The following is a 19,608-nucleotide window of genomic DNA, read 5'->3' on the forward strand; positions in this document are numbered from 1 at the left end:
TCGATGTCTAGTTGGCAGCCGGTATCAAGCGGAGTGCCACAGGGGTTGATCCTGGAGCCAGTTTTGTTCAACATCTTTATTAATGATCTGGATGATGGGATGAATTGCAAAAGTTTGCAGATGACACAAAGCTGCGGGGAGAGGTAGATATGCTGGAGGATAGGGATAGGGTCCAGAGTGACCTTGACAAATTGGAGGATTGGGCCAAAAGAAATCTGCTGAGGTTCAACAAGGACAAGTGCAGAGTCCTGCACTTAGGAAGGAAGAATCCCATGCACCGCTACAGGCTGGGCACCAACTGGCTAAGCAGCAGTTCTACAGAAAAGGACCTGGGGATTACAGTGAACGAGAAGCTGGATATGAGTCAGCAGTGTGCCCTTGTTGCCAAAAAGGCCAACAGCATATTGGGCTGTATTAGTAGAAGCATTGCCAGCAAATCGAGGGAAGTGATTATTCCCGTCTATCTGGCACTGGTGAGGCCACACCTGGAGTATTACGTCCAGTTTTGCCCCCCCCCCCCCACTACAGAAGGGCTATGGACAAACTGGAGAGAGTCCAGCGGAGGGCAACGAAAATTATTAGGGGGCTGGGGCACATGACTTATGAGGAGAAGCTGAGGGAACTGGGGTTTAGTCTGCAGAAGAGAAGAATGAGGGGGAATTTTATAGCAGCCTTTAACTACCTGAAGAGGGGCTCCAAAGAGGATGGAACTAGGCTGTTCTCAGTGGTGGCAGATGACAGAACAAGCAGCAATGGGTCAAGTTGCAGTGTGGGAGGTCTAGGTTGGATATTAGGAAACATTATTGCACTGGGAGGGCGGTGAAGCACTGAAATGGGTTACCTAGGGAGGTGGTGGAATCTCCACCCTTAGAAGTTTTTAAGACTCAGCTTGAAAAAGCCCTGGCTGGGATGATTTAATTGGTGTTGGTCCTGCTTTGAGCAGGGGTTGGACTAGATGACCTCCTGAGGTCTCTTCCAACTCTAATATTCTATGAAATTAATGGAGGCAAATGGAAAAGAGGATGTAATGGAACAAGGGTTTACCAATGATAGATCATGCCAGACTAACCTGATTTCCTTCTTTGAGAAAATAACTGATTTTTTTTAGGTACGGAAAATGCAGTAGATCTATTGTACCTGGACTTCAGTAAGGTATTTGACACAGCTCCACATGGGAAATGAGTTAGAGAAGATAGGGATTAGTACAAAAATTGTAAAGTGGGTAAGGAACTGGTTTAATTGGAGAAGGTAACAGATTATGCTTAAAGGTGAATTATCGGACTGGAGGGAGGTTGATAGTGGAGTTCCTCAAATATCAGTCTTGGAACCAACCTTATTCAATATTTTTATTAACGACCTTGGCATAAAAAGTAGGAGCATGCTAATGAAATTCGCTGTTGATATAAAGTTGGGAAGCACCGTCAATATAGAGGAGGAATAGAATATTATACAGGAAGATTCGGATGACCTTGAAGACTGGAGTAACAGACGTGATGAAATTCAATAGTACAAAATCTAAGGTCATGCACTTAGGGTCTAATAATAAGAGCTTCTGGTACAAGTTGGGATCTCATCAGTTAGAAGCAGCAGAGGAGGGGGGAGACGTGGATGCATGTGATGCAGCTGCGAAAAAGGCAAATGCGGTCTTGGCACGTGTCAGGCAAGGTATCTCCAGTAGAAATAGAGATGTATTAATGCTATTGTAAAAAGCACTGTTCAATCAGGATCACTTCCACCTAAGCTATCGCTTAAGTTTTCAGTTCTGTGATCAATTCCTCTTTGTCAAGATGAGGTCTAATATAGAATGCTGCCATGTTAGATGCAAAGAGAAAATAGCAAGTCTTAACATTTTTTTTTTTTTTTTTTTTTTAAGTTAAGTGTAATTTTCAAATGTGTGATTACACACTGGGTCAATAAAGTAATCATAATGCTATCTAAAAACTTCCTCGGATGCGGTTATCCCTCTAAGCCCATCACTTTCTCCATTCCCTTTTGGTGACAAATGCTGGTCTTAAATTTTAATTAGCAAAAGTAACGTAAACTCGGGAACTGGATTCTCCCGCTCTTTAGCAAGGAGAGGGAATAAAACGTTGTGAGTCACAAATAAAGGTGCTGCTAAAAGCCACCCCTCAGCAGCAATTTCCTTAAGGCATGCTCCTTTCTTCCTCCTATACCTAAGAGGATAAGTTGCTCACCTCAAATCTACCTCCTCCGCCCTGAAGAGACAGCTCAGTCCAGAACATCATACACTTTTCCCAATTTAACTGTTTATATATAATAAAGTTATATCGCATGTATTTGCAGAATAAGGGACTTAGACCCACCCCCAACAAGCTTTAATTTACTGTTTTTACTTAAGCAATAAAATGATGGCTATACAAAACTCTAGCGAAGGGTGCCAAGTGAGAGAGAATGGCTTTCTGAAACAGCAGAGCAAAACTTAAGAAAAAATCCTTAAATAACTACTGTATATATTTACATTCAATATTTTAATTATATGCAAATAATTCAACTGATCGTCATTTTTTTCTAAATAGATTTTACAGGGTTTTTTTTTTCTTTTTTTTTCTAGACAAAATGTGTAGGACTTACATCAGGCTGTTTTAGAGTCCCAATTTGTGTACAGAATGATATATTACGACTTTTCCTTTCAGCTCATGCCTGAAAAGGCATAATAGGTATGACAATCTCAGAAGCACATACTGATCGCATTTTAGCTGTTGATTAGTTTGCTGGTCTGGTTTCGACTCACAAAAAGCAATGAAATTCACAATTAATTTTTACTCCCATCACAGTTAATACCATATGAGCCACAATGGCTGGCAGTAAATGACATCAGAAAGATTACGTTCTGAGCCTCTTTTCAAGAGAACTAGTTTTCCAGCAACTTTGAATTGTCTCGTTTTTGTTGGTTCACATCAAATCCATAACCTTCTTTTAATATTGTGTGTGTTAAATAAGGTTTGATGGCCCGTTATAGTAGACAAGCTTGATTATATAGAACTAGCATTAAAAATACTCTACCTGAATTACAGTAGTTAATGGTACATTTTATATCCCATAGAAAATACCATTAAATTTAAGATGTTAGTGTGAATTCTCAGTCACATCCAAATAAACCAGCTAGCCTGAATAGGAAACATTAGGCAATAAAAGAGATATTGACAGCTTCACTGCAATACTTTTCACAGCTCTAATCTGACAAAAGCATGAAAAGATTGTCTTCTGTTTTCCACATGCTATAGCATTAAAGGCATAAAGTTATACATACTAAGAAATAACTAAGGAATTCTCCTTAGTACCTTTTTCTGCTTCCACTATTAACCTCCCATGCACCTACCCAAAGCAAAACCAGATTTACAACAATATTAGAAAGCTCAGACATGACTTTTAAAATATGGTGTGTTTCGCAATTTTCTGGTGGGGGGAGGAGAAAAAAGTATGAAGAACATGACAATATCTGTAGATAAATATTTCTTATCCTATGCAATGTCTAAGTCGAAGCTAGTTCAAGACAAGTACATGGTCATCTGCCAGCCGGGGGGAAGGAGGGGGAAGAGGGGAGAGAAACATATTCTATTAAAATGAACAATTCCCATTGTTGTCATGAGACACTACAAAATAGTAAAGATACTGAGATTACATGAAAATATGAGGGTTGGCTGCATTCAACAGAAACTGCTTACTATTCTTTTGTACTAGCATATTATAAAGATATATATACTAACAGAAATATAATAAAGCAACCATAGCATTTTGCTTCTTAAATATTTTCGTACTTTAAATGCTGAAATGTCACAGCCCACAACTCTGAAGATCACTGATAGAGAAAGGGCGGGGGGCACTAAGGAGCTCATTACAGATGGAACTCAGCAGTTTTAATCATGTAATTTTCAGGTTCAACTAAAATGTCTGCTGGCATATGGAATATAATGGCTTTATCTTCATTTCAGTAAAAGTCCTGTTGCAGTCATTTTTATAAAAGTAACAGAGAATTTCATTATTTATTACTTACCGAGTCCTAAAAGATCAATAGTAGGTTCTGGTGGTTTTTTCGGACTTGCTTTAGGCTCTAATTGCTGATCCTCTCTCTTCTGAGGCTTTAGAAAGAAAAATATTCATACTCAAATAAGTTTTAAGATATATGGTACAAGGCTTCTTTAATACAAATAAGGATTTTAAGATTTCTTGAATACATCACAAATAAAATTTGTTTTCTAGACTAACTTTGCATATTGACGTCTGATTACAGATTCTGTTTTCTAATGAGAATGAAGTACATGTGGAGGAGAGATGGAAGGACAAAGAAAAGTGAAATATACCCTATTCTTTCACCAGTTTTACGAAAATTCTAAATACAATATAAACTACAGGATTATTTACTGGGTTTAGGACAAGTCTAATATTTAAAAACCGCAGTGAAAAAGTATAATATTAAAAAACTGAACTGTTAATCATTTACTGTTAGGAATCACCGTTACTGAGTAAAATAATGACTCACTCATTTTGCACAAGTTATTTATTGACTAATTTTATTAGACCAAATTAATTATATAGTTTTCCCAGTGTGGAAAAAAACGCCAGGTTTGTGAGCTTTTAAAAAGTTGAAAAGAAGAAAAATTGGGAAGTGGGGGAGGTTATGAGACTAGTAAAGAAGCACGTTTGACATCCCTATAGGAAGAGGATATTATTAAACAGCAGACTTTTCAGCTGCTAGTGAGTACAGAGGTGGCCTTTGAGTCTGCAAAAAACCCATGCTCATAGGCACACTTAATTTTGTAGATTTAGAAACAAAGAATCCTAGCTTTTTCTTCCCCGCTTAAAAAATGAGACTTTTTGTCTTTTTCTTGCAGAGACCCTTGAAAATGTAAACTGATATAAACTGAGCATGAGGTTTGACAGTTTGTCACATTCTAAAGATTACAGGTTGCTTACATTTCCCTCCCCTAACAATTACTCAGGGTTCACTATTGGAATGTATAAAGACCTGGACCGTGAGTCCCTCAATTTCTGGAAGGATCACAAGTTACTGGTAGTTTGCAGCAGCTGGATATAGTGACACACAGGATGTCATTAACGCCACTGCAAATTCTTCTAATACATATTTAGGATAGTATTTTTTTCCTATATTCATCCCAACAGTGTATATAGTTGAATCTGCTTTTCTGTTGCCCAGTCAGTGTTACCAATAGGAAGGAGAGGCTGCTCAATAGCACAGCTGGCAGAGTGGTCTAATTTCAGACAAGGCATAAGGTGAGAACAAGGGTATCCTGCATTTTAATCCTGACTTTAACAAACTCCCTCTGTGGCTTTGGTCTGAGCTTTTCCACACGAGGGCTTTCCTAGATTAGGAAATTTGCAGAAGTGTAACATGTACTAATACGAATGTCCTTAATCTAGACAATCCTTTATGTTCCCTATGTACAAAAAGGAGATGAACAGGAATCATAGAATATTAGGGTTGGCAGAGACCTCAGGAGGTATCTAGTCCAAGCCCCTGCTCAAAGCAGGACCAACACCAATTAAATCATCCCAGCCAAGGCTTTGTCAAGCCAGGCCTTAAAAACCTCTAAGGATTGAGATTCTACCACCTCTCTAGGTAACCCATTCTAGTGCTTCACCACCCTCCTAGGACGAGGATTGCAACAAAGAGTTAGCGTTTGTGAAATGTTTTAGATTGGATAAAACTCACCATTGTGTTCTAACAATCCTCCAGTGGCTGGGGTGTCCTGCAGACTACAAATTCCCAGTTTATTTAGACAAGTTATCCCTTGAGAAAGTATGTATAGAAATGCTTACATTGAGTACAGACCCCAGATTGTGGGCTGTAGTTAGAGGAGACCTAAAGATCTCCGCCCCACTAAAGAATAGCGTTCATATCAGACCAACATTTGTAAAATAGGTCAAACTTAAATATAAACCTAATTTTATTTGCAGTTGCATTTATAAAAATTTAGTTAGTATTGAATTAAAAGAAAGATCATAACCTAAATTAATATTGAAAAGTAAAATTATGAACAGCAAGGATTCAAATAAAAATCTAATGACAGAAGAAAAAGGGCTTCCACAACTGAGTATATTTTCATTCAATGAAATATAAATTAGAGCTAGGAATATTAATCACAATTGACCTTAACATTTCAGGAAAGGTGCATAAATTATTACAAAAAATTATAAGCACCTGGATTTTTTTCAACTGCTGTAAGGAACGCTATGATCTGTGTCATGGGTCACTGCAGCTGAGAGAAGAAATGCACTTGACATGTTGCTTGTCTTATAAACTTGATTTTTTTAAAAAAGCAAGGACTGCTTTTCTCAACATATACCAACTGTTTTGAAAATAAAGCTACATTAAAATTGCACTAAATGTGCAAAATTTTCATTGCCTCAAATTAGGCTGATTATCAGGGATCTGAAAACAGCATTCTGAAATGCATTAATGCATAACAGAGCTAGTCTCAAATGCAAGCCTACCATGTGTTCATCAAAACCAAAGCACTGTCTTGCATTCATTAGTAAGAACTAGACAGATGGAATTTAAATAATATTCCCCTTTGCTTAGAAACATATTGATTGTTACAAAAATTAATCTCTTTACTTTAAAAATACAGTAAGAATATTTTTGAGTAGATTTTTTGTTTTGTTTTGTCTTGTCAAATGTTGTAATTATAGGACTGTGTTTGCTTTATTAGAGCTTTTATTACACATATAAACTGGCCAGAAAAGGAACTGGCAGTAAAAAGAGTTTACAAGAAAAACTAGCACAAATGATAAACCCTAAATCAGGAATTTATGTGTTTTCAATTTCTCTTGGGAATACTGTACTACATGATCAAACTTTCCCACTAATTACAAAAAAAAAAAAATCAGTGGCATTTTACCGAGCAATAGGGTTAACATTTATATGTAGATGTACTGTTGTGAACTTATGCTTTTTTGTTTTGCAAGACGCAATATTTGGTATTTTACTTAAATCGCCAATTCCAAGGAGACATTTGATTATGTAAGAATCTTAGCTTTCATTTACAAACTAATTTCTAGTTCTCATGGTTGCAGAGAAAAGCTCAAAAATGTAACCCAAGTACAAAACCATGCCCAAATTTATTATTTTTAAATCTCATGATTTTTGAATATTTGTGGTTCGCGATATTGTGTGCGCTTTTTCTCACATTCTATTACAAGCAATAAATCCCTGCTCTTCATGCACTGCATTAAATCTCTTAAAAGTTGTTTCAAACAAATTTTGGCAGTGCTCTTTTCCTTAAATAACATTTTTCACTAAATGAACAAAAATGTTGATTGACCATTTAGTGAAAAAATATTTACAAGATTGTGGGAAAAGCTGACAAAGAATCTTAAACATTAAAGGTAAAGAAGTATTTGCAGAAAACACTGAACAGTTAATGCTGAAATGTCCTGCAGCTTTTGAAGGATTTATACATTTTTCAAAACGAAGAGATAAACTCTTTTAAATATCAAACAATACAAAGGAAAATAATTTGATGAAAATGAGATTTTATAGGAACAGAGGAAAGCACATCAATTAGGTCTTTTCTACTTAAAAGAAATTTGTTGTTTTACAAGCATTCTAAGGGATTAGAACTTTTTTGAACACTTCACATATATGGAGATATACCTATCTCATAGAGCTGGAAGGGACCCCGAAAGGTAAAGTCCAGCCCCCTGCCTTCACTAGCACGACCAAGTACTAATTTTGGCCACAGATACCTAAGTGGCCCCCTTAAAGATTGAACTCAACCCTGGGTTTAGCAGACCAATGCTCAAACCACTGAGCTATCAGCCACAAGCAGGAATGATGCAACTGGTTTACGTGCATTCAATTTGGAGTAGAATATACTTAGCTCTACCAACAAATTTGGTCTAAGCAATTTCAGCCTGTACCCGTTCAGTGTCACAGCATGGATGCAAACCAGCTGAAACAGTTCAATTTATCTTTCCACTTCTGTCCATAGTGAACTAGTGGCCTACCAAAATCTCTCACAATCTGCTATTTCTAGGCATTGTGCCAGGCACTGTGGTTTTATAGATTTTTTTTTTTTTTTTTTTAAATAGATTTTGTGAAAGATTTTTCCCTAGAAAAGGTTTGGAAGGTGCAACCAATGAATGTTAGACAAATGGACTTCAGTGGATCTGTACCAATTTACACCAGTTGAAAAGGACCATAGAAATTTCTCACATTTAAGTGTGGGGTTTTGTTTGTATAAATCAGGTAAATGCTTAAACTTCAATTAGTTGTATCTTCCAAACAAGCAGAAGTTATCTTACTGAAGTTATATATTTTGCAGTAATTCCACAACAAGGTGCAATCAGGAAATCCTTTGGTACAGAGTTTACTCTGTTCCTGCTGCCTTAGGAACACGACAGCCAACTTTTCCCAGGACTACCAGGAAGCTATTGGAACTGGAGGTAAGGAGTAAAAGTAAGGTCGGGCTCCCAAGTGAGGTTAGATAAGAATTCATAATTCAGACTGGCTCTTCTTCAGAAAATATCAAGAAAGGTAATAGAACTGTGAAAGAGAATACAGGAACTGGGGACAATTTCAAAGAATAGAGAAGGCATACTTTCCCAATGCTCACCTGCATGGGAAATTTGTGAAGACTTGATTCTGTGGCTGTGTGGACTGGCAAAAAGATATAGATCTGGAGTTCCCAACAGTTGATACAGTTTGAGCTATTTCTGTCCAAGTGTGCAGACTTTTGAGCTATATCTTTTGTTCTGCAGACCTTTTACTCTGTATAGTGCATCAGCTACTACCAAAATATTCCTATTCAAATCAATCTAAATAAATTTTGCCAGTAATATTTCAGGAGGCACTATCGAATGCTTTACGAAAATCCAAATGTATTAGATTTACTGCATACTTCTCATGTGCTAATTCTGAATTTCTACTAACAGACAGTTGGCAGCCTGGAAAGATTTATTCTATGGAAACCTATGGTGTTTACTGCTCACTGTTTCATTATCCTCCAAATGTGAGAGTGGATCACGTTACTTCTGAATATCAGTACTACATTTGCTTTTCTAAAATTTTTTGTTACTTTCCCACTTTACCAAGTGGTTGGAGAAATCCAGTACATTATATTTATACAAATATACATTTGTTGTACAGTTAGTATATTAATCAAATCACTTAATACTCTATCTTGAAATTTGTTTTGAAAAATTCCAGTATGTTTTCTATCATTTAAGGAAAATCTAGTCACATTCAAGATGAAATGCCTTAGCAGTGGAGTGGGTTTATTTAAGTGACATGAAAACCACACAGTAAGCTTCCATAGTAAGATCATATACAAATGTATTAGTTTACAGAAAGTGGGTTACCCAGATATGCTGGGCAACAATTATTTTTGTTCTTGATATTTTAAGCTATTACACGTTTATAAGTCTTTGGAAAATATACTTCAGACCTAATGACTCCATTCTGTTTATATGCTAATCAGTTAGTTTATGGACAGATTTTTCCCAACTTGCCAAAAATCAGTAAATATTGTGAAGTGTTATATTACTGTGTAACCTGTATCAGAATGAATTAACTTTCTATTCACTGAAAGCACCACTCAGTCCCCTCTTCACACCTGTGATATGCAACAGTTCTTCACCCAAGTTTACTAACATCTTTTCAATGTAATCTTTATGACAAATAGTTTTCTAACCAAAGTTTACCACTATTTCATCTAAACAATGCTGTGTGTAATGGACAATATTCACTACATGACTGGAATTAAATTTTCCCACTCAAGATCCTTTTTATCCTTCAAATTTACATAAGGCACTATGTTGATCACTTATTTCCATTTTCCGGCCATTATACTTCCTAAGCAGCAAGTTAAATAAGTGGAAAAACACTTAGGTCCTTAGGCCCAGATTTTTAAAGGTATTTTGGCATTTTTCCACTTAGTGTTGCAACACCTGACTGACTTAAGAGCCTAACTGTAATTTGCAAAAGTGACGTAGGCACTTATGAGTGACCCTAATTTTGGATGGGTTTCTAAGTCACTTCTGATAACAAGACTTAGGTATTTGGAACACCTCAAAATCTGGGTGTTAGCCTTTTGTTTTCAGTGCAGCTATCATAGAATCATAGAAAAGTAGGACTGGAAGGGAACTCAAGAGGGGGAAGCCATTTATGACAATTTTACACCAAAATCAGAGAGAGAGATCTGATTGATACATAAGTTCCATTCTTGAATAGTCCTGCTTATGTGGATCTCACACTTGATTTAGCTTTATGACGAGAACTGTCTTGAGAAATGCTAAACACAAATACTCTATGTATGGTATGCACAGAAAGGTATGATAAGAAGGGAAAGCCACAGTGTATAGGATACATAAGTATTTCATGAACAATGAAGATGCTACATTTAGTTTATAGCAGGGATTGGCAACCTTTGGCCCGCGGCCTGCCTGGGTAAGCACACAGGCAGGCCGGGCCGGTTTGTTTACCTGCTGCATCCGCGGGTTTGGCCGATCGCGGCTCCCACTGGCCACGGTTCGCCGCTCCAGGCCAATGGGTGCTGCGGGAAGCAGCACAGGCCAAGGGATGTGCTGGCTGCTGCTTCCCGCAGGCCCCATTGGCCTGAAGCGGCGAGCCATGGCCACTGGGAGCCGCAATTGGCCGAACCTGCGGACACGACAGGTAAACAACTGGACCGGCCTGCCTGGGTGCTTACCCTGGCAGGCTGTGTGCCAAAGGTTGCCTATCTCTGGTTTATAGGTACAGCATGACAATAAGCCCCCATGTTTTGTAGCAGAGCAATACAGCTTGACAAGCTGGCTTGTCCATCATAAGAACGGCATTACTGGGTCAGACCAAATGTCCATCCAGCCCAGTATCCTGTCTACCGACAGTGACCAATGCCGGGTGCCCCAGAGGGAGTGAACCTAACAAGTCATGATCAGGTGATCTCTCTCCTGCCATCTACCTCCACCCTCTGACAAACAGAGGCTAGGGACACCATTCCTTACCCATCCTGGCTAATAGACATTAATGGACTTAACCTCCATGAATTTATCTAGTTCTCTTTTAAACCCTTTTATAGTACTAGCCTTCACAATCTCCTCAGGCAAGGAGTTCCAGAGGTTGACTGTGCGCTGTGTGAAGAAGAACTTCCTTTTATTTATTTTAAACCTGCTGCCCATTAATTTCATTTGGTGGCCCCTAGTTCTTATATTATGGGAACAAGTAAATAACTTTTCCTTATTCACTTTCTCCACACCACTCATGATTTTATATAGCTCTATCATATCCCCCCTTAGTCTCCTCTTTTCTAAGCTGAAAAGTCCTAGCCTCTAATCTCTCCTCATATGGGACCCATTCCAAACCCCTAATCATTTTAGTTGCCCTTTTCTGAACTTTTTCTAATGCCAGTATATCTTTTTTGAGATGAGACCACATCTGTATGCAGTATTCAAGATGTGGGCATACCATGGATTTATATAAGGGCAATAAGATATTCTCCGTCTTATTCTCTATCCCTTTTTTAGTGATTCCTAACATCCTGTTTGCTTTTTTGACTGCCACTGCACACTGCGTGGACGTCTTCAGAGAACTATCCATGATGACTCCAAGGTCTCTTTCTTGATTAGTTGTAGCTAAATTAGCCCCTGTCATACTGTATGTATAGTTGGGGTTATTTTTTCCCATGTGCATTACTTTGCATTTATCCACATTAAATTTCATTTGCCATTTTGTTGCCCAATCACTTAGTTTTGTGAGATATTTTGAAGTTCTTCACAGTCTGCTTTGGTCTTAACTATCTTGAGCAGTTTAGTATCGTCTGTTCACCCCTTTCTCCAGATCATTTATGAGTAAGCTGAATAGGATTGGTCCTAGGACTGACCCTTGGGGAACACCACTAGTTACCCCTCTCCATTCTGAAAATTTACCATTTATTCCTACCCTTTGTTCCCTGTCTTTTAACCAGTTCTCAATCCATGAAAGGATCTTCTCTCTCATCCCATGACAACTTAATTTACGTAACAGCCTTTGGTGAGGGACCTTGTCACAGGCTTTCTGGAAATCGAAGTACACTATGTCCACTGCATTCCCCTTGCCCACATGTTTGTTGACCCCTTCAAGAACTCTAATAGATTGGTAAGACATGATTTCCCTTTACAGAAACTATGTTGAGTTTTGCCCAACAAGTTATGTTCTTCTAGGTGCCTGACAATTTTATTCTTTACTATTGTTTCAACTAATTTGCCCGGTACTGACGTTAGACTTACCAGTCTGTAATTGCCGGGATCACCTCTACAGCCCTTTTAAAATATTGGCGTTACAGTAGCTATCTTCCAGTCATTTGGTACAGAAGCCAATTTAAAGGACAGGTTACAAACCATAGTTAACAGTTCGGCAATTTCACTTTTGAGTTCTTTCAGAACTCTTGGGTGAATGCCATCTGGTCCCGGTGACTTGTTACTGTAAAGTTTATCAATTAATTCCAAAACCTCCTCTAGTGACACTTCAATCCGTGACAATTCCTCAGATTTGTCACCTACAAAGGACGGCTCAGGTTTGGGAATCTCCCTAACATCCTCAGCCGTGAAGACTGAAGCAAAGAATTTATTTAGTTTCTCTGCACTGACTTTATCATCTTTAAGTGCTCCTTTTGCATCTCGATCATCCAGGGGCCCCACTGGTTCTTTAGCGGGCTTAGGGTTTTGAGTTTTAAGCTAGCTGTTCTTCAAACTCCTTTTTGGCATTTATTACATTTTTACACTTAATTTGGCAGTGTTTATGCTCCTTTCTATTTACCTCACTAGGATCGGACTTCCACTTTTTAAATTATGCCTTTTTATCTCTCACTGCTTCTTTTACATGGTTGTTAAGCCACGGTGGCTCTTTTTTAGTTCTTTTACTGTGTTTTTTATTTTGGGGTATACATTCAAGTTGGGCCTCTATTATGGTGTCTTTGAAAAGTGTCCATGCAGCTTGCAGGGATTTCACTATAGTCACTGTACCTTTTAATTTCTGTTTAAGTAACCTCCTAATTTTTGCATAGTTCCCCTTTCTGAAATTAAATGCCACAGTGTTGGCTGTTGAGGTGTTCTTCCCACCACAGAAATGATTGTGTCCCATTTTGATTGTCCCCACTCCACCAGGTTTCCGTGATGCCTATTATATCAATATCCTCCTTTAACGTGAGGCACTCTAGTTCACTCATTATTTAGACTTCTAGCATTTGTGTACAAGCACTTTAAAAACTTGTCACTGTTTGTCTGCCCTTTTCTAATGTGTCAGATTCTTTTTTATGTGAATGTTTCTTGTCTGATCTGGCCCATACTTTATCCTCTTCCATCCTCTCCTCCTGACTAGAACCTAGAGAATCTCTATCGGTAGACTCTCCTCTAAGAGAAGTCTCTGTCCGATCCACGTGCTCCGCTGCAGCAATCTGCTTTCACCCATCTCTTAGTTTAAAAACTGCTCTGCAACCTTTTTAATGTTAAGTGCCAGCAGTCTGGATCCACTTTGGTTTAGGTGGAGCCCATCCTTCCTGTATATGCTCCCCCTATCCCAAAAGTTTCCCCAGTCCCCTCCGCTCTACACCATCGTCTCATCCACGCATTGAGACTCTGAAGCTCTGCCTGCCTACCTGGCCCTGCACGTGGAACTGGAAGCATTTCTGAGAATGCTACCATAGATGTCCTGGATTTCAGTCTCTTACCTAGCAGCCAAAATTTGGCCTCCAGGACATCTCTCCTACCCTTCCCTATGTTATTGGTACCTACATGTACCACGACCACCGGCTCCACCCCAGCACTACACATAAGTCTTTCTAGATGCCTCAAGAGATCTGCAACCTTCGCATCAGGCAGGCAAGTCACCATACGGTTCTCCCAGTCATCATAAACCCAGCTATCTATGTTTCTAATGATCAAATCTCCCATTACTAACACCTGCCTTTTCCTAATGACTGGAGTTCCCTCCCCTGGAGAAGTAACTCAGTGCGGGAGGATACCTCAACATCATCTGGAAGGAGAGTCCCAACTATGGGAAGGTTTCCCTCTGCTCCCATTGACTGCTCTCCTTCCCTGAGCCTTTCATCCTCCTTCACAGCGCAGGGGCTGTCTGACCGGAGGTGGGACAAATTTACAGTGTCCCAGAAAGCCTCATCAACATACCTCTCTGCCTCTCTTAGCTCCTCCAGTTCCACCGCCCTGGCCTCCAAAGCCCGGACTCAGTCTCTGAGGGCCAGGAGCTCCTTGCAACGAATGTACACACACGTCACCAGCAAACAGGGCAGGTAATCATACATACTGCACTCTGCGCAATAAACTGGATAGCCCCCAATCTGCTGGTGTGCTTCTGCCTGCATTCTCTCCTACAGCTACCTAGGTTAATGAAAGATTTGATTATAGTTTAGGTTAAAGGTTTAAAGAATGGCAAGTGTACCTCGCCCGCTGCACTAAAATGCTTTTTGATTTCTAACATTATTAGTCTGGTTAATAACCTTTGTGGCAAATATTAAGGATTTTCTAGGTCTTGACTAGTGCTAGATTGTGAACTTACTCTGTGAGAGTTCCTCAAGGAAACACACAGAGCTGGAAGCAGTAGTCACAAACTTTAGCAGTAGTCTTTATTGAGGTAGTAAAATGAGCTTAATGTAGTCTCCTCCTTCCTAAAGCTGGACATAAATTTGAAATACAGTATTTTCAGATCAAGTATATGCATCTGGAAGAAGTTTTAGCAGTTATCACAACTCAAAGGCTGGTTTGCATTTGGGCTCAATCAGCCTTTCAGAAAAGGGATACAGGACTATTTTGGTGAGCAGGAATTCTGCTTTTGGATATAAAATATCAAGCAGAGTAATTGCCAGTATTATGAATAATAATTGTAATATCTTTCAGTTTTTTTAGTACTATATTGACTGCAGTATTTTCTATATTTGTCATATGCATACTGCTAATAATGGCAGTTTTGAACATAGGCCACAAGCACAGAGAAATCTCGCTCTACGCAAACTCACATCTGCAACTAGCACCTAGGTGTTTTGTCAACTCAAAATGACAATATTTGGAAACAAATCCATATACCCCCAAATTTTGTCCTCAATTTCTTGCTTTAATCTGTGTCAATAACTTCATTGTCCATCCTCTCTCTTATTTCATTCCCACTAATTCAGATCATCTCTAAATCCTGCCAATTCTTCTCTCTGAAATCCAGTCTTTTTTCTCTAGCTCTCCTGCTCTTATCATCACTTGTAAATTTAAACTGTACACTGCTTAGACACCAATGGTACAATAAAAATAAAGTCTCATGTGGTGACACAACACTGATGTACTTCAATACATAAGAGTTGTGCATACAGCACCAAAAGAAGTACACGTTTCCTCTTTGAAGTACTTAATACATAAAATCACATTTATATTTCTTATCTGGACCCATTTGTAAATTTTATAAAATACTTTTTAATACAAATCAAGTTCTCACTTTTGTGTATTTACCATTAAAACTTTTGTGACAAATCCTTTATCAAAATGAAAAGTACACACACACACATATATACACACACACACACACACACACACACACACACACACACACACCCACCCCTACCCCTACCACATTAACTGAAAAATAGTAATGATATAATAGATGCCAACTAAGCTAAATTTTCACTTGGTCACAGTAAAATTGGTTGTTTTGGATTTACCAGATGCACATTCGTGTTCCTGCGTATTTGGCAGCAAGTACAATGCTATCAACCTTCATGCAGCCAGTCATTCAGCTTTAAAGTTTCGTCCTAATAAACCAGAAGACATAAAATTCATGTCCTAACAAATTTAGAAAGCAGTCAGCTGTGAGTGGATAAAAATTAGACTATCTATAATTTATTTTAAAAAATGGATAAAAACAAGACTATAGACCTACTTAGATAAAATAATTTTATAAAATGTAATTCATGCTGAGCAGATGTCTCATTCAAATTATTAAAGTCTTCATTAGTGGGAGCTTTACCAGCCAATCTGCTTGTAATTCATAAAACTACTCAAGATAATTTAATCAAAAATCATTTACTTTCCAACTCCTGCATTTTTGTTCCATTTCCCTGCCATTTTAAATATATGATAGCATAGCTGAAAGCCCAACACTGTTCAGTCTATCAGTTTTGGTAAGGAAATTAAATAACCATGTTCAATATACAGTTCCACATTATACCTGAACTAGGCAAATAATCCAATTCTACATTAATAAGATCATATGAATACCATTCTAAAACATTTAAGCACAAATTCATGGACAATGGATGGAAAAATTTCCATTAACTTAATTATAAAAACAAAACAATTTATACATCTTTAATTGCAACACTAATTCACACTTGGCGTTGCAGCTGGCAAAGGATGTTAAGAGTAACAAGAAAGGTTTCTACAGGTATGTTAGCAACAAGGTGGTGGTCAGGGAAAGTGTGGGGACCTTACTGAATGGGGGAGGCAACCTAGTGGCAGAGGATGTGGAAAAAGCTAATGTACTCAATGCTTTTTTTGCCTCTATCTTCACGAGCATGGTCAGCTCCCAGACTACTGCACGGGGCAGCACAGCATGGGGAGGAGGTGACCAGCCCTCTGTGGAGAAAGAAGTGGTTCAGGACTATTTAGAAAAGCTGGATGAGCACAAGTCCATGGGGCTGGATGCGCTGCATCTGAGGGTGCTAAAGGAGTTGGCGGATGTAATTGCAGAGCCATTGGCCATTATCTTTGAAAACTCATGGCGATCAGGCAAGGTCCCGGATGACTGGTAAAAGGATAATGTAGTGCCCATCTTTAAAAAAGGGAAGGAGGATGATCCAGGGAACTACAGGCCAGTCAGCCTCACCTCACTCCCTGGAAAAACCATGGAGCAGGTCCTCAAGGAATCAATTTGGAAGTACTTCGAGGACAGGATCAGGAACAGTCAGCATGGATTCACCAAGGACAAGTCATGCCTGACTAACCTAACTGCCTTCTATGATGAGATAACTGGCTCTGTGGATGAAGTGAAAGCAGTGGACGTGTTATTCCTTGACTTTAGCAAAGCTTTTCATACTGTCTCCCACAGTATTCTTGCCAGCAAGTTAAAGAAGTATGGGCTGGGTGAATGGACTACAAGGTGGATAGAAACCTGGCTTGATGGTCGGGCTCAATGGGTAGTGATCAGTGGCTCCATGTCTAGTTGGCAGCCGGTATCAAGCAGAGTGCTCCAAGGGTTGGTCCTGGGGGCGATTTTGTTCAATATCTTCATTAATAATCAGGAGGATGGCGTGGACTGCACCCTCAGCAAGTCCGCAGATGACACTAACCTGGGAAGAGTGGTAGATACGCTAGAGGGTAGGGATAGGATACAAAGGGACCTAGACAAAATAGAGGATTGGGCCAAAAGAAATCGGATGAGGTTCAACAAGGACAAGTGCAGAGTCCTGCACTTAGGAAGGAAGAATCCCATGCACCGCTACAGGCTGGGCACCAACTGGCTAAGCAGCAGTTCTGTAGAAAAGGACGTAGGGGTTACAGTGGATGAGAAGCTGGACATGAATCAACAGTGTGCGCTTGTGGCACCTTAGAGACTAACAAATTTATTAGAGCATAAGCTTTCGTGGACTACAGCCCACTTCTTCGGATGCATATAGAATGGAACATATAATGAGGAGATATATATACACACATACAGAGAGCATAAACAGGTGGGAGTTGTCTTACCAACTCTGAGAGGCCAATTAATTAAGAGAAAAAAAGCTTTTGAAGTGATAATCAAGCTAGCCGAGTACAGACAGTGTGATAAGAAGTGTGAGAGTACTTACAAGGGGAGATAGAGTCAACGTTTGTAATGGCTCAGCCATTCCCAGTCCTGTGCGCTTGTTGCCAAGAAGGCTAACGGCATTTTGGGCTGTATAAGTAAGGGCATTGCCAGCAGATCGAGGGATGTGATCATGCCCCTCTATTCAGCATTGGTGAGGCCTCATCTGGAGTACTGTGTCCAGTTTTGGGCCCCACATTACAAGAAGGATGTGGAAAAATTGGAAAGAGTCCATCGGAGGGCAACAAAAATGATTAGGGGTCTGGAGCACATGATTTATGAGGAGAGGCTGAGGGAACTGGGATTATTTAGTCTGCAGAAGAGAAGAATGAGAGGGGATTTAATAGCTGCTTTCAACTACCTGAAAGGAGGTTCCAAAGAGGATGCATCTAGACTGTTCTCAGTGGTAGCCGTTGACAGAACAAGGAGTAATGGTCTCAAGTTGCAGTGGGGGAGGTTTAGGTTGGATATTAGGAAAAACTTTTTCCTCTAGGAGGGTGGTGAAGTACTGGAATGGGTTACCTAGGGAGGTGGTGGAAACAGCTGCCAAAACTGTAGCATTTAAAGCTCCCGCAAAACTTGCCTATAGATAGTTGGTACACCTGGCACAATACCCAGTATCAAAAAATACAGCACTCAGTGAGATCCCACAGAGTGGGAACTTTTAAGTATATAATAGGACTTAAAATCCTAATTTGCAGAAATGATATCTCTCACGTCATTCAGAATTTGAGCATATAGCCAGCTTAGCTTACTTAGAACAGTGTTTTTCAACCTGTGGTATGCAGACTATGTCTAAGATTTACAAAGGGGTCCGCACGTGTACTGGAAATTTTTTAGTGGTCTGCAAATGAAAAAAGGTTGATAACCACTGATTTACGGGACAAAAATCTAGAATAACCTACACTATTTTGTTCACTATAGTTCAATAAAAACTCAGAAGATTTTGTACAAACTGATGTTACATTTTATTATGTCAAGAATCATGTTTATAAAAAAATCTTAACAGCTTCTACTATTAAGACAATACTATATTGGCTCAATCCAATTTAAATGAAAACAATATCTTGCATTAGTTGAACCTAGATAAATCAATTAGTAACATATTGTGAATTATCCTATTCATGTATGAAAATCTAGAGTTGACTTGTTGGTCCCTTCCATTTGAAAGTGGACTGAGAATTGCTCCTCTGTAGAACTGAACCATTATGTTTTCTAATTATTAAAGCAATTTCTCTGACTAGGACAAGGCAATCAAACTCTACTTTACATTGCATATTTGATCGAGTAATTACCAAAAGCAGCACGACAAAAGCCACATAAAAATCAAAATCGTACATGTCTGAATTTAACTAAGAACAAATCAGTGATGGATTGCCTGCTGGAAATAACTCTCCTCTGATGAACTTAACTATTATTAAGCACCATCTGTTCTGTTTGAGACCAACATATTCAAGACTTCCACAACACCCCAATGAGGCGAGGGTAATACTTTATAGTGTGTACTGTACAAATTGCAGTTCTCTCATATCAATGGCCTAGTTATGCTCTGTTCTCATTTTGTTCTCATTTTGCAGAAAATACTAAAAAGACAGATGCCCCCATATATTTATACACCACATGGTGATAGCCATGCAATAAACTGCCAAGTGATGGGTTAAATGCAACCTACTAATTGAGTACTTTACCAGCATACTGTCCACTCATGCATCAGCTCAATGCCTATGTCCAGCATTCTAACCCTTGGATCAGCTTTCAGATAGACATTTTAAAGAAAGAAACCACCCTCAGAAAAATACTAAACTTCCTTCCAC

The 19,608-nt window shown here is 39.0% G+C and overlaps 1 protein-coding gene across 2 annotated transcripts in view; it reads right to left on the reverse strand.

Moving 5' to 3' along the window:
- Positions 1-19,608, reverse strand: part of SMAP1 (small ArfGAP 1) — a 175,203-nt gene that overhangs the window by 52,586 nt on the left and 103,009 nt on the right. For both annotated transcript variants that reach the window (XM_034766216.1, XM_034766215.1), the window contains one exon: positions 4,016-4,100. In XM_034766216.1, the coding sequence (XP_034622107.1) occupies positions 4,016-4,100 (85 nt within the window). The remainder of the gene's footprint in view (positions 1-4,015; positions 4,101-19,608) is intronic.

Source organism: Trachemys scripta, chromosome 3 (assembly GCF_013100865.1).
Source record: "Trachemys scripta elegans isolate TJP31775 chromosome 3, CAS_Tse_1.0, whole genome shotgun sequence".
Lineage (NCBI taxonomy): Eukaryota > Metazoa > Chordata > Testudines > Emydidae > Trachemys > Trachemys scripta.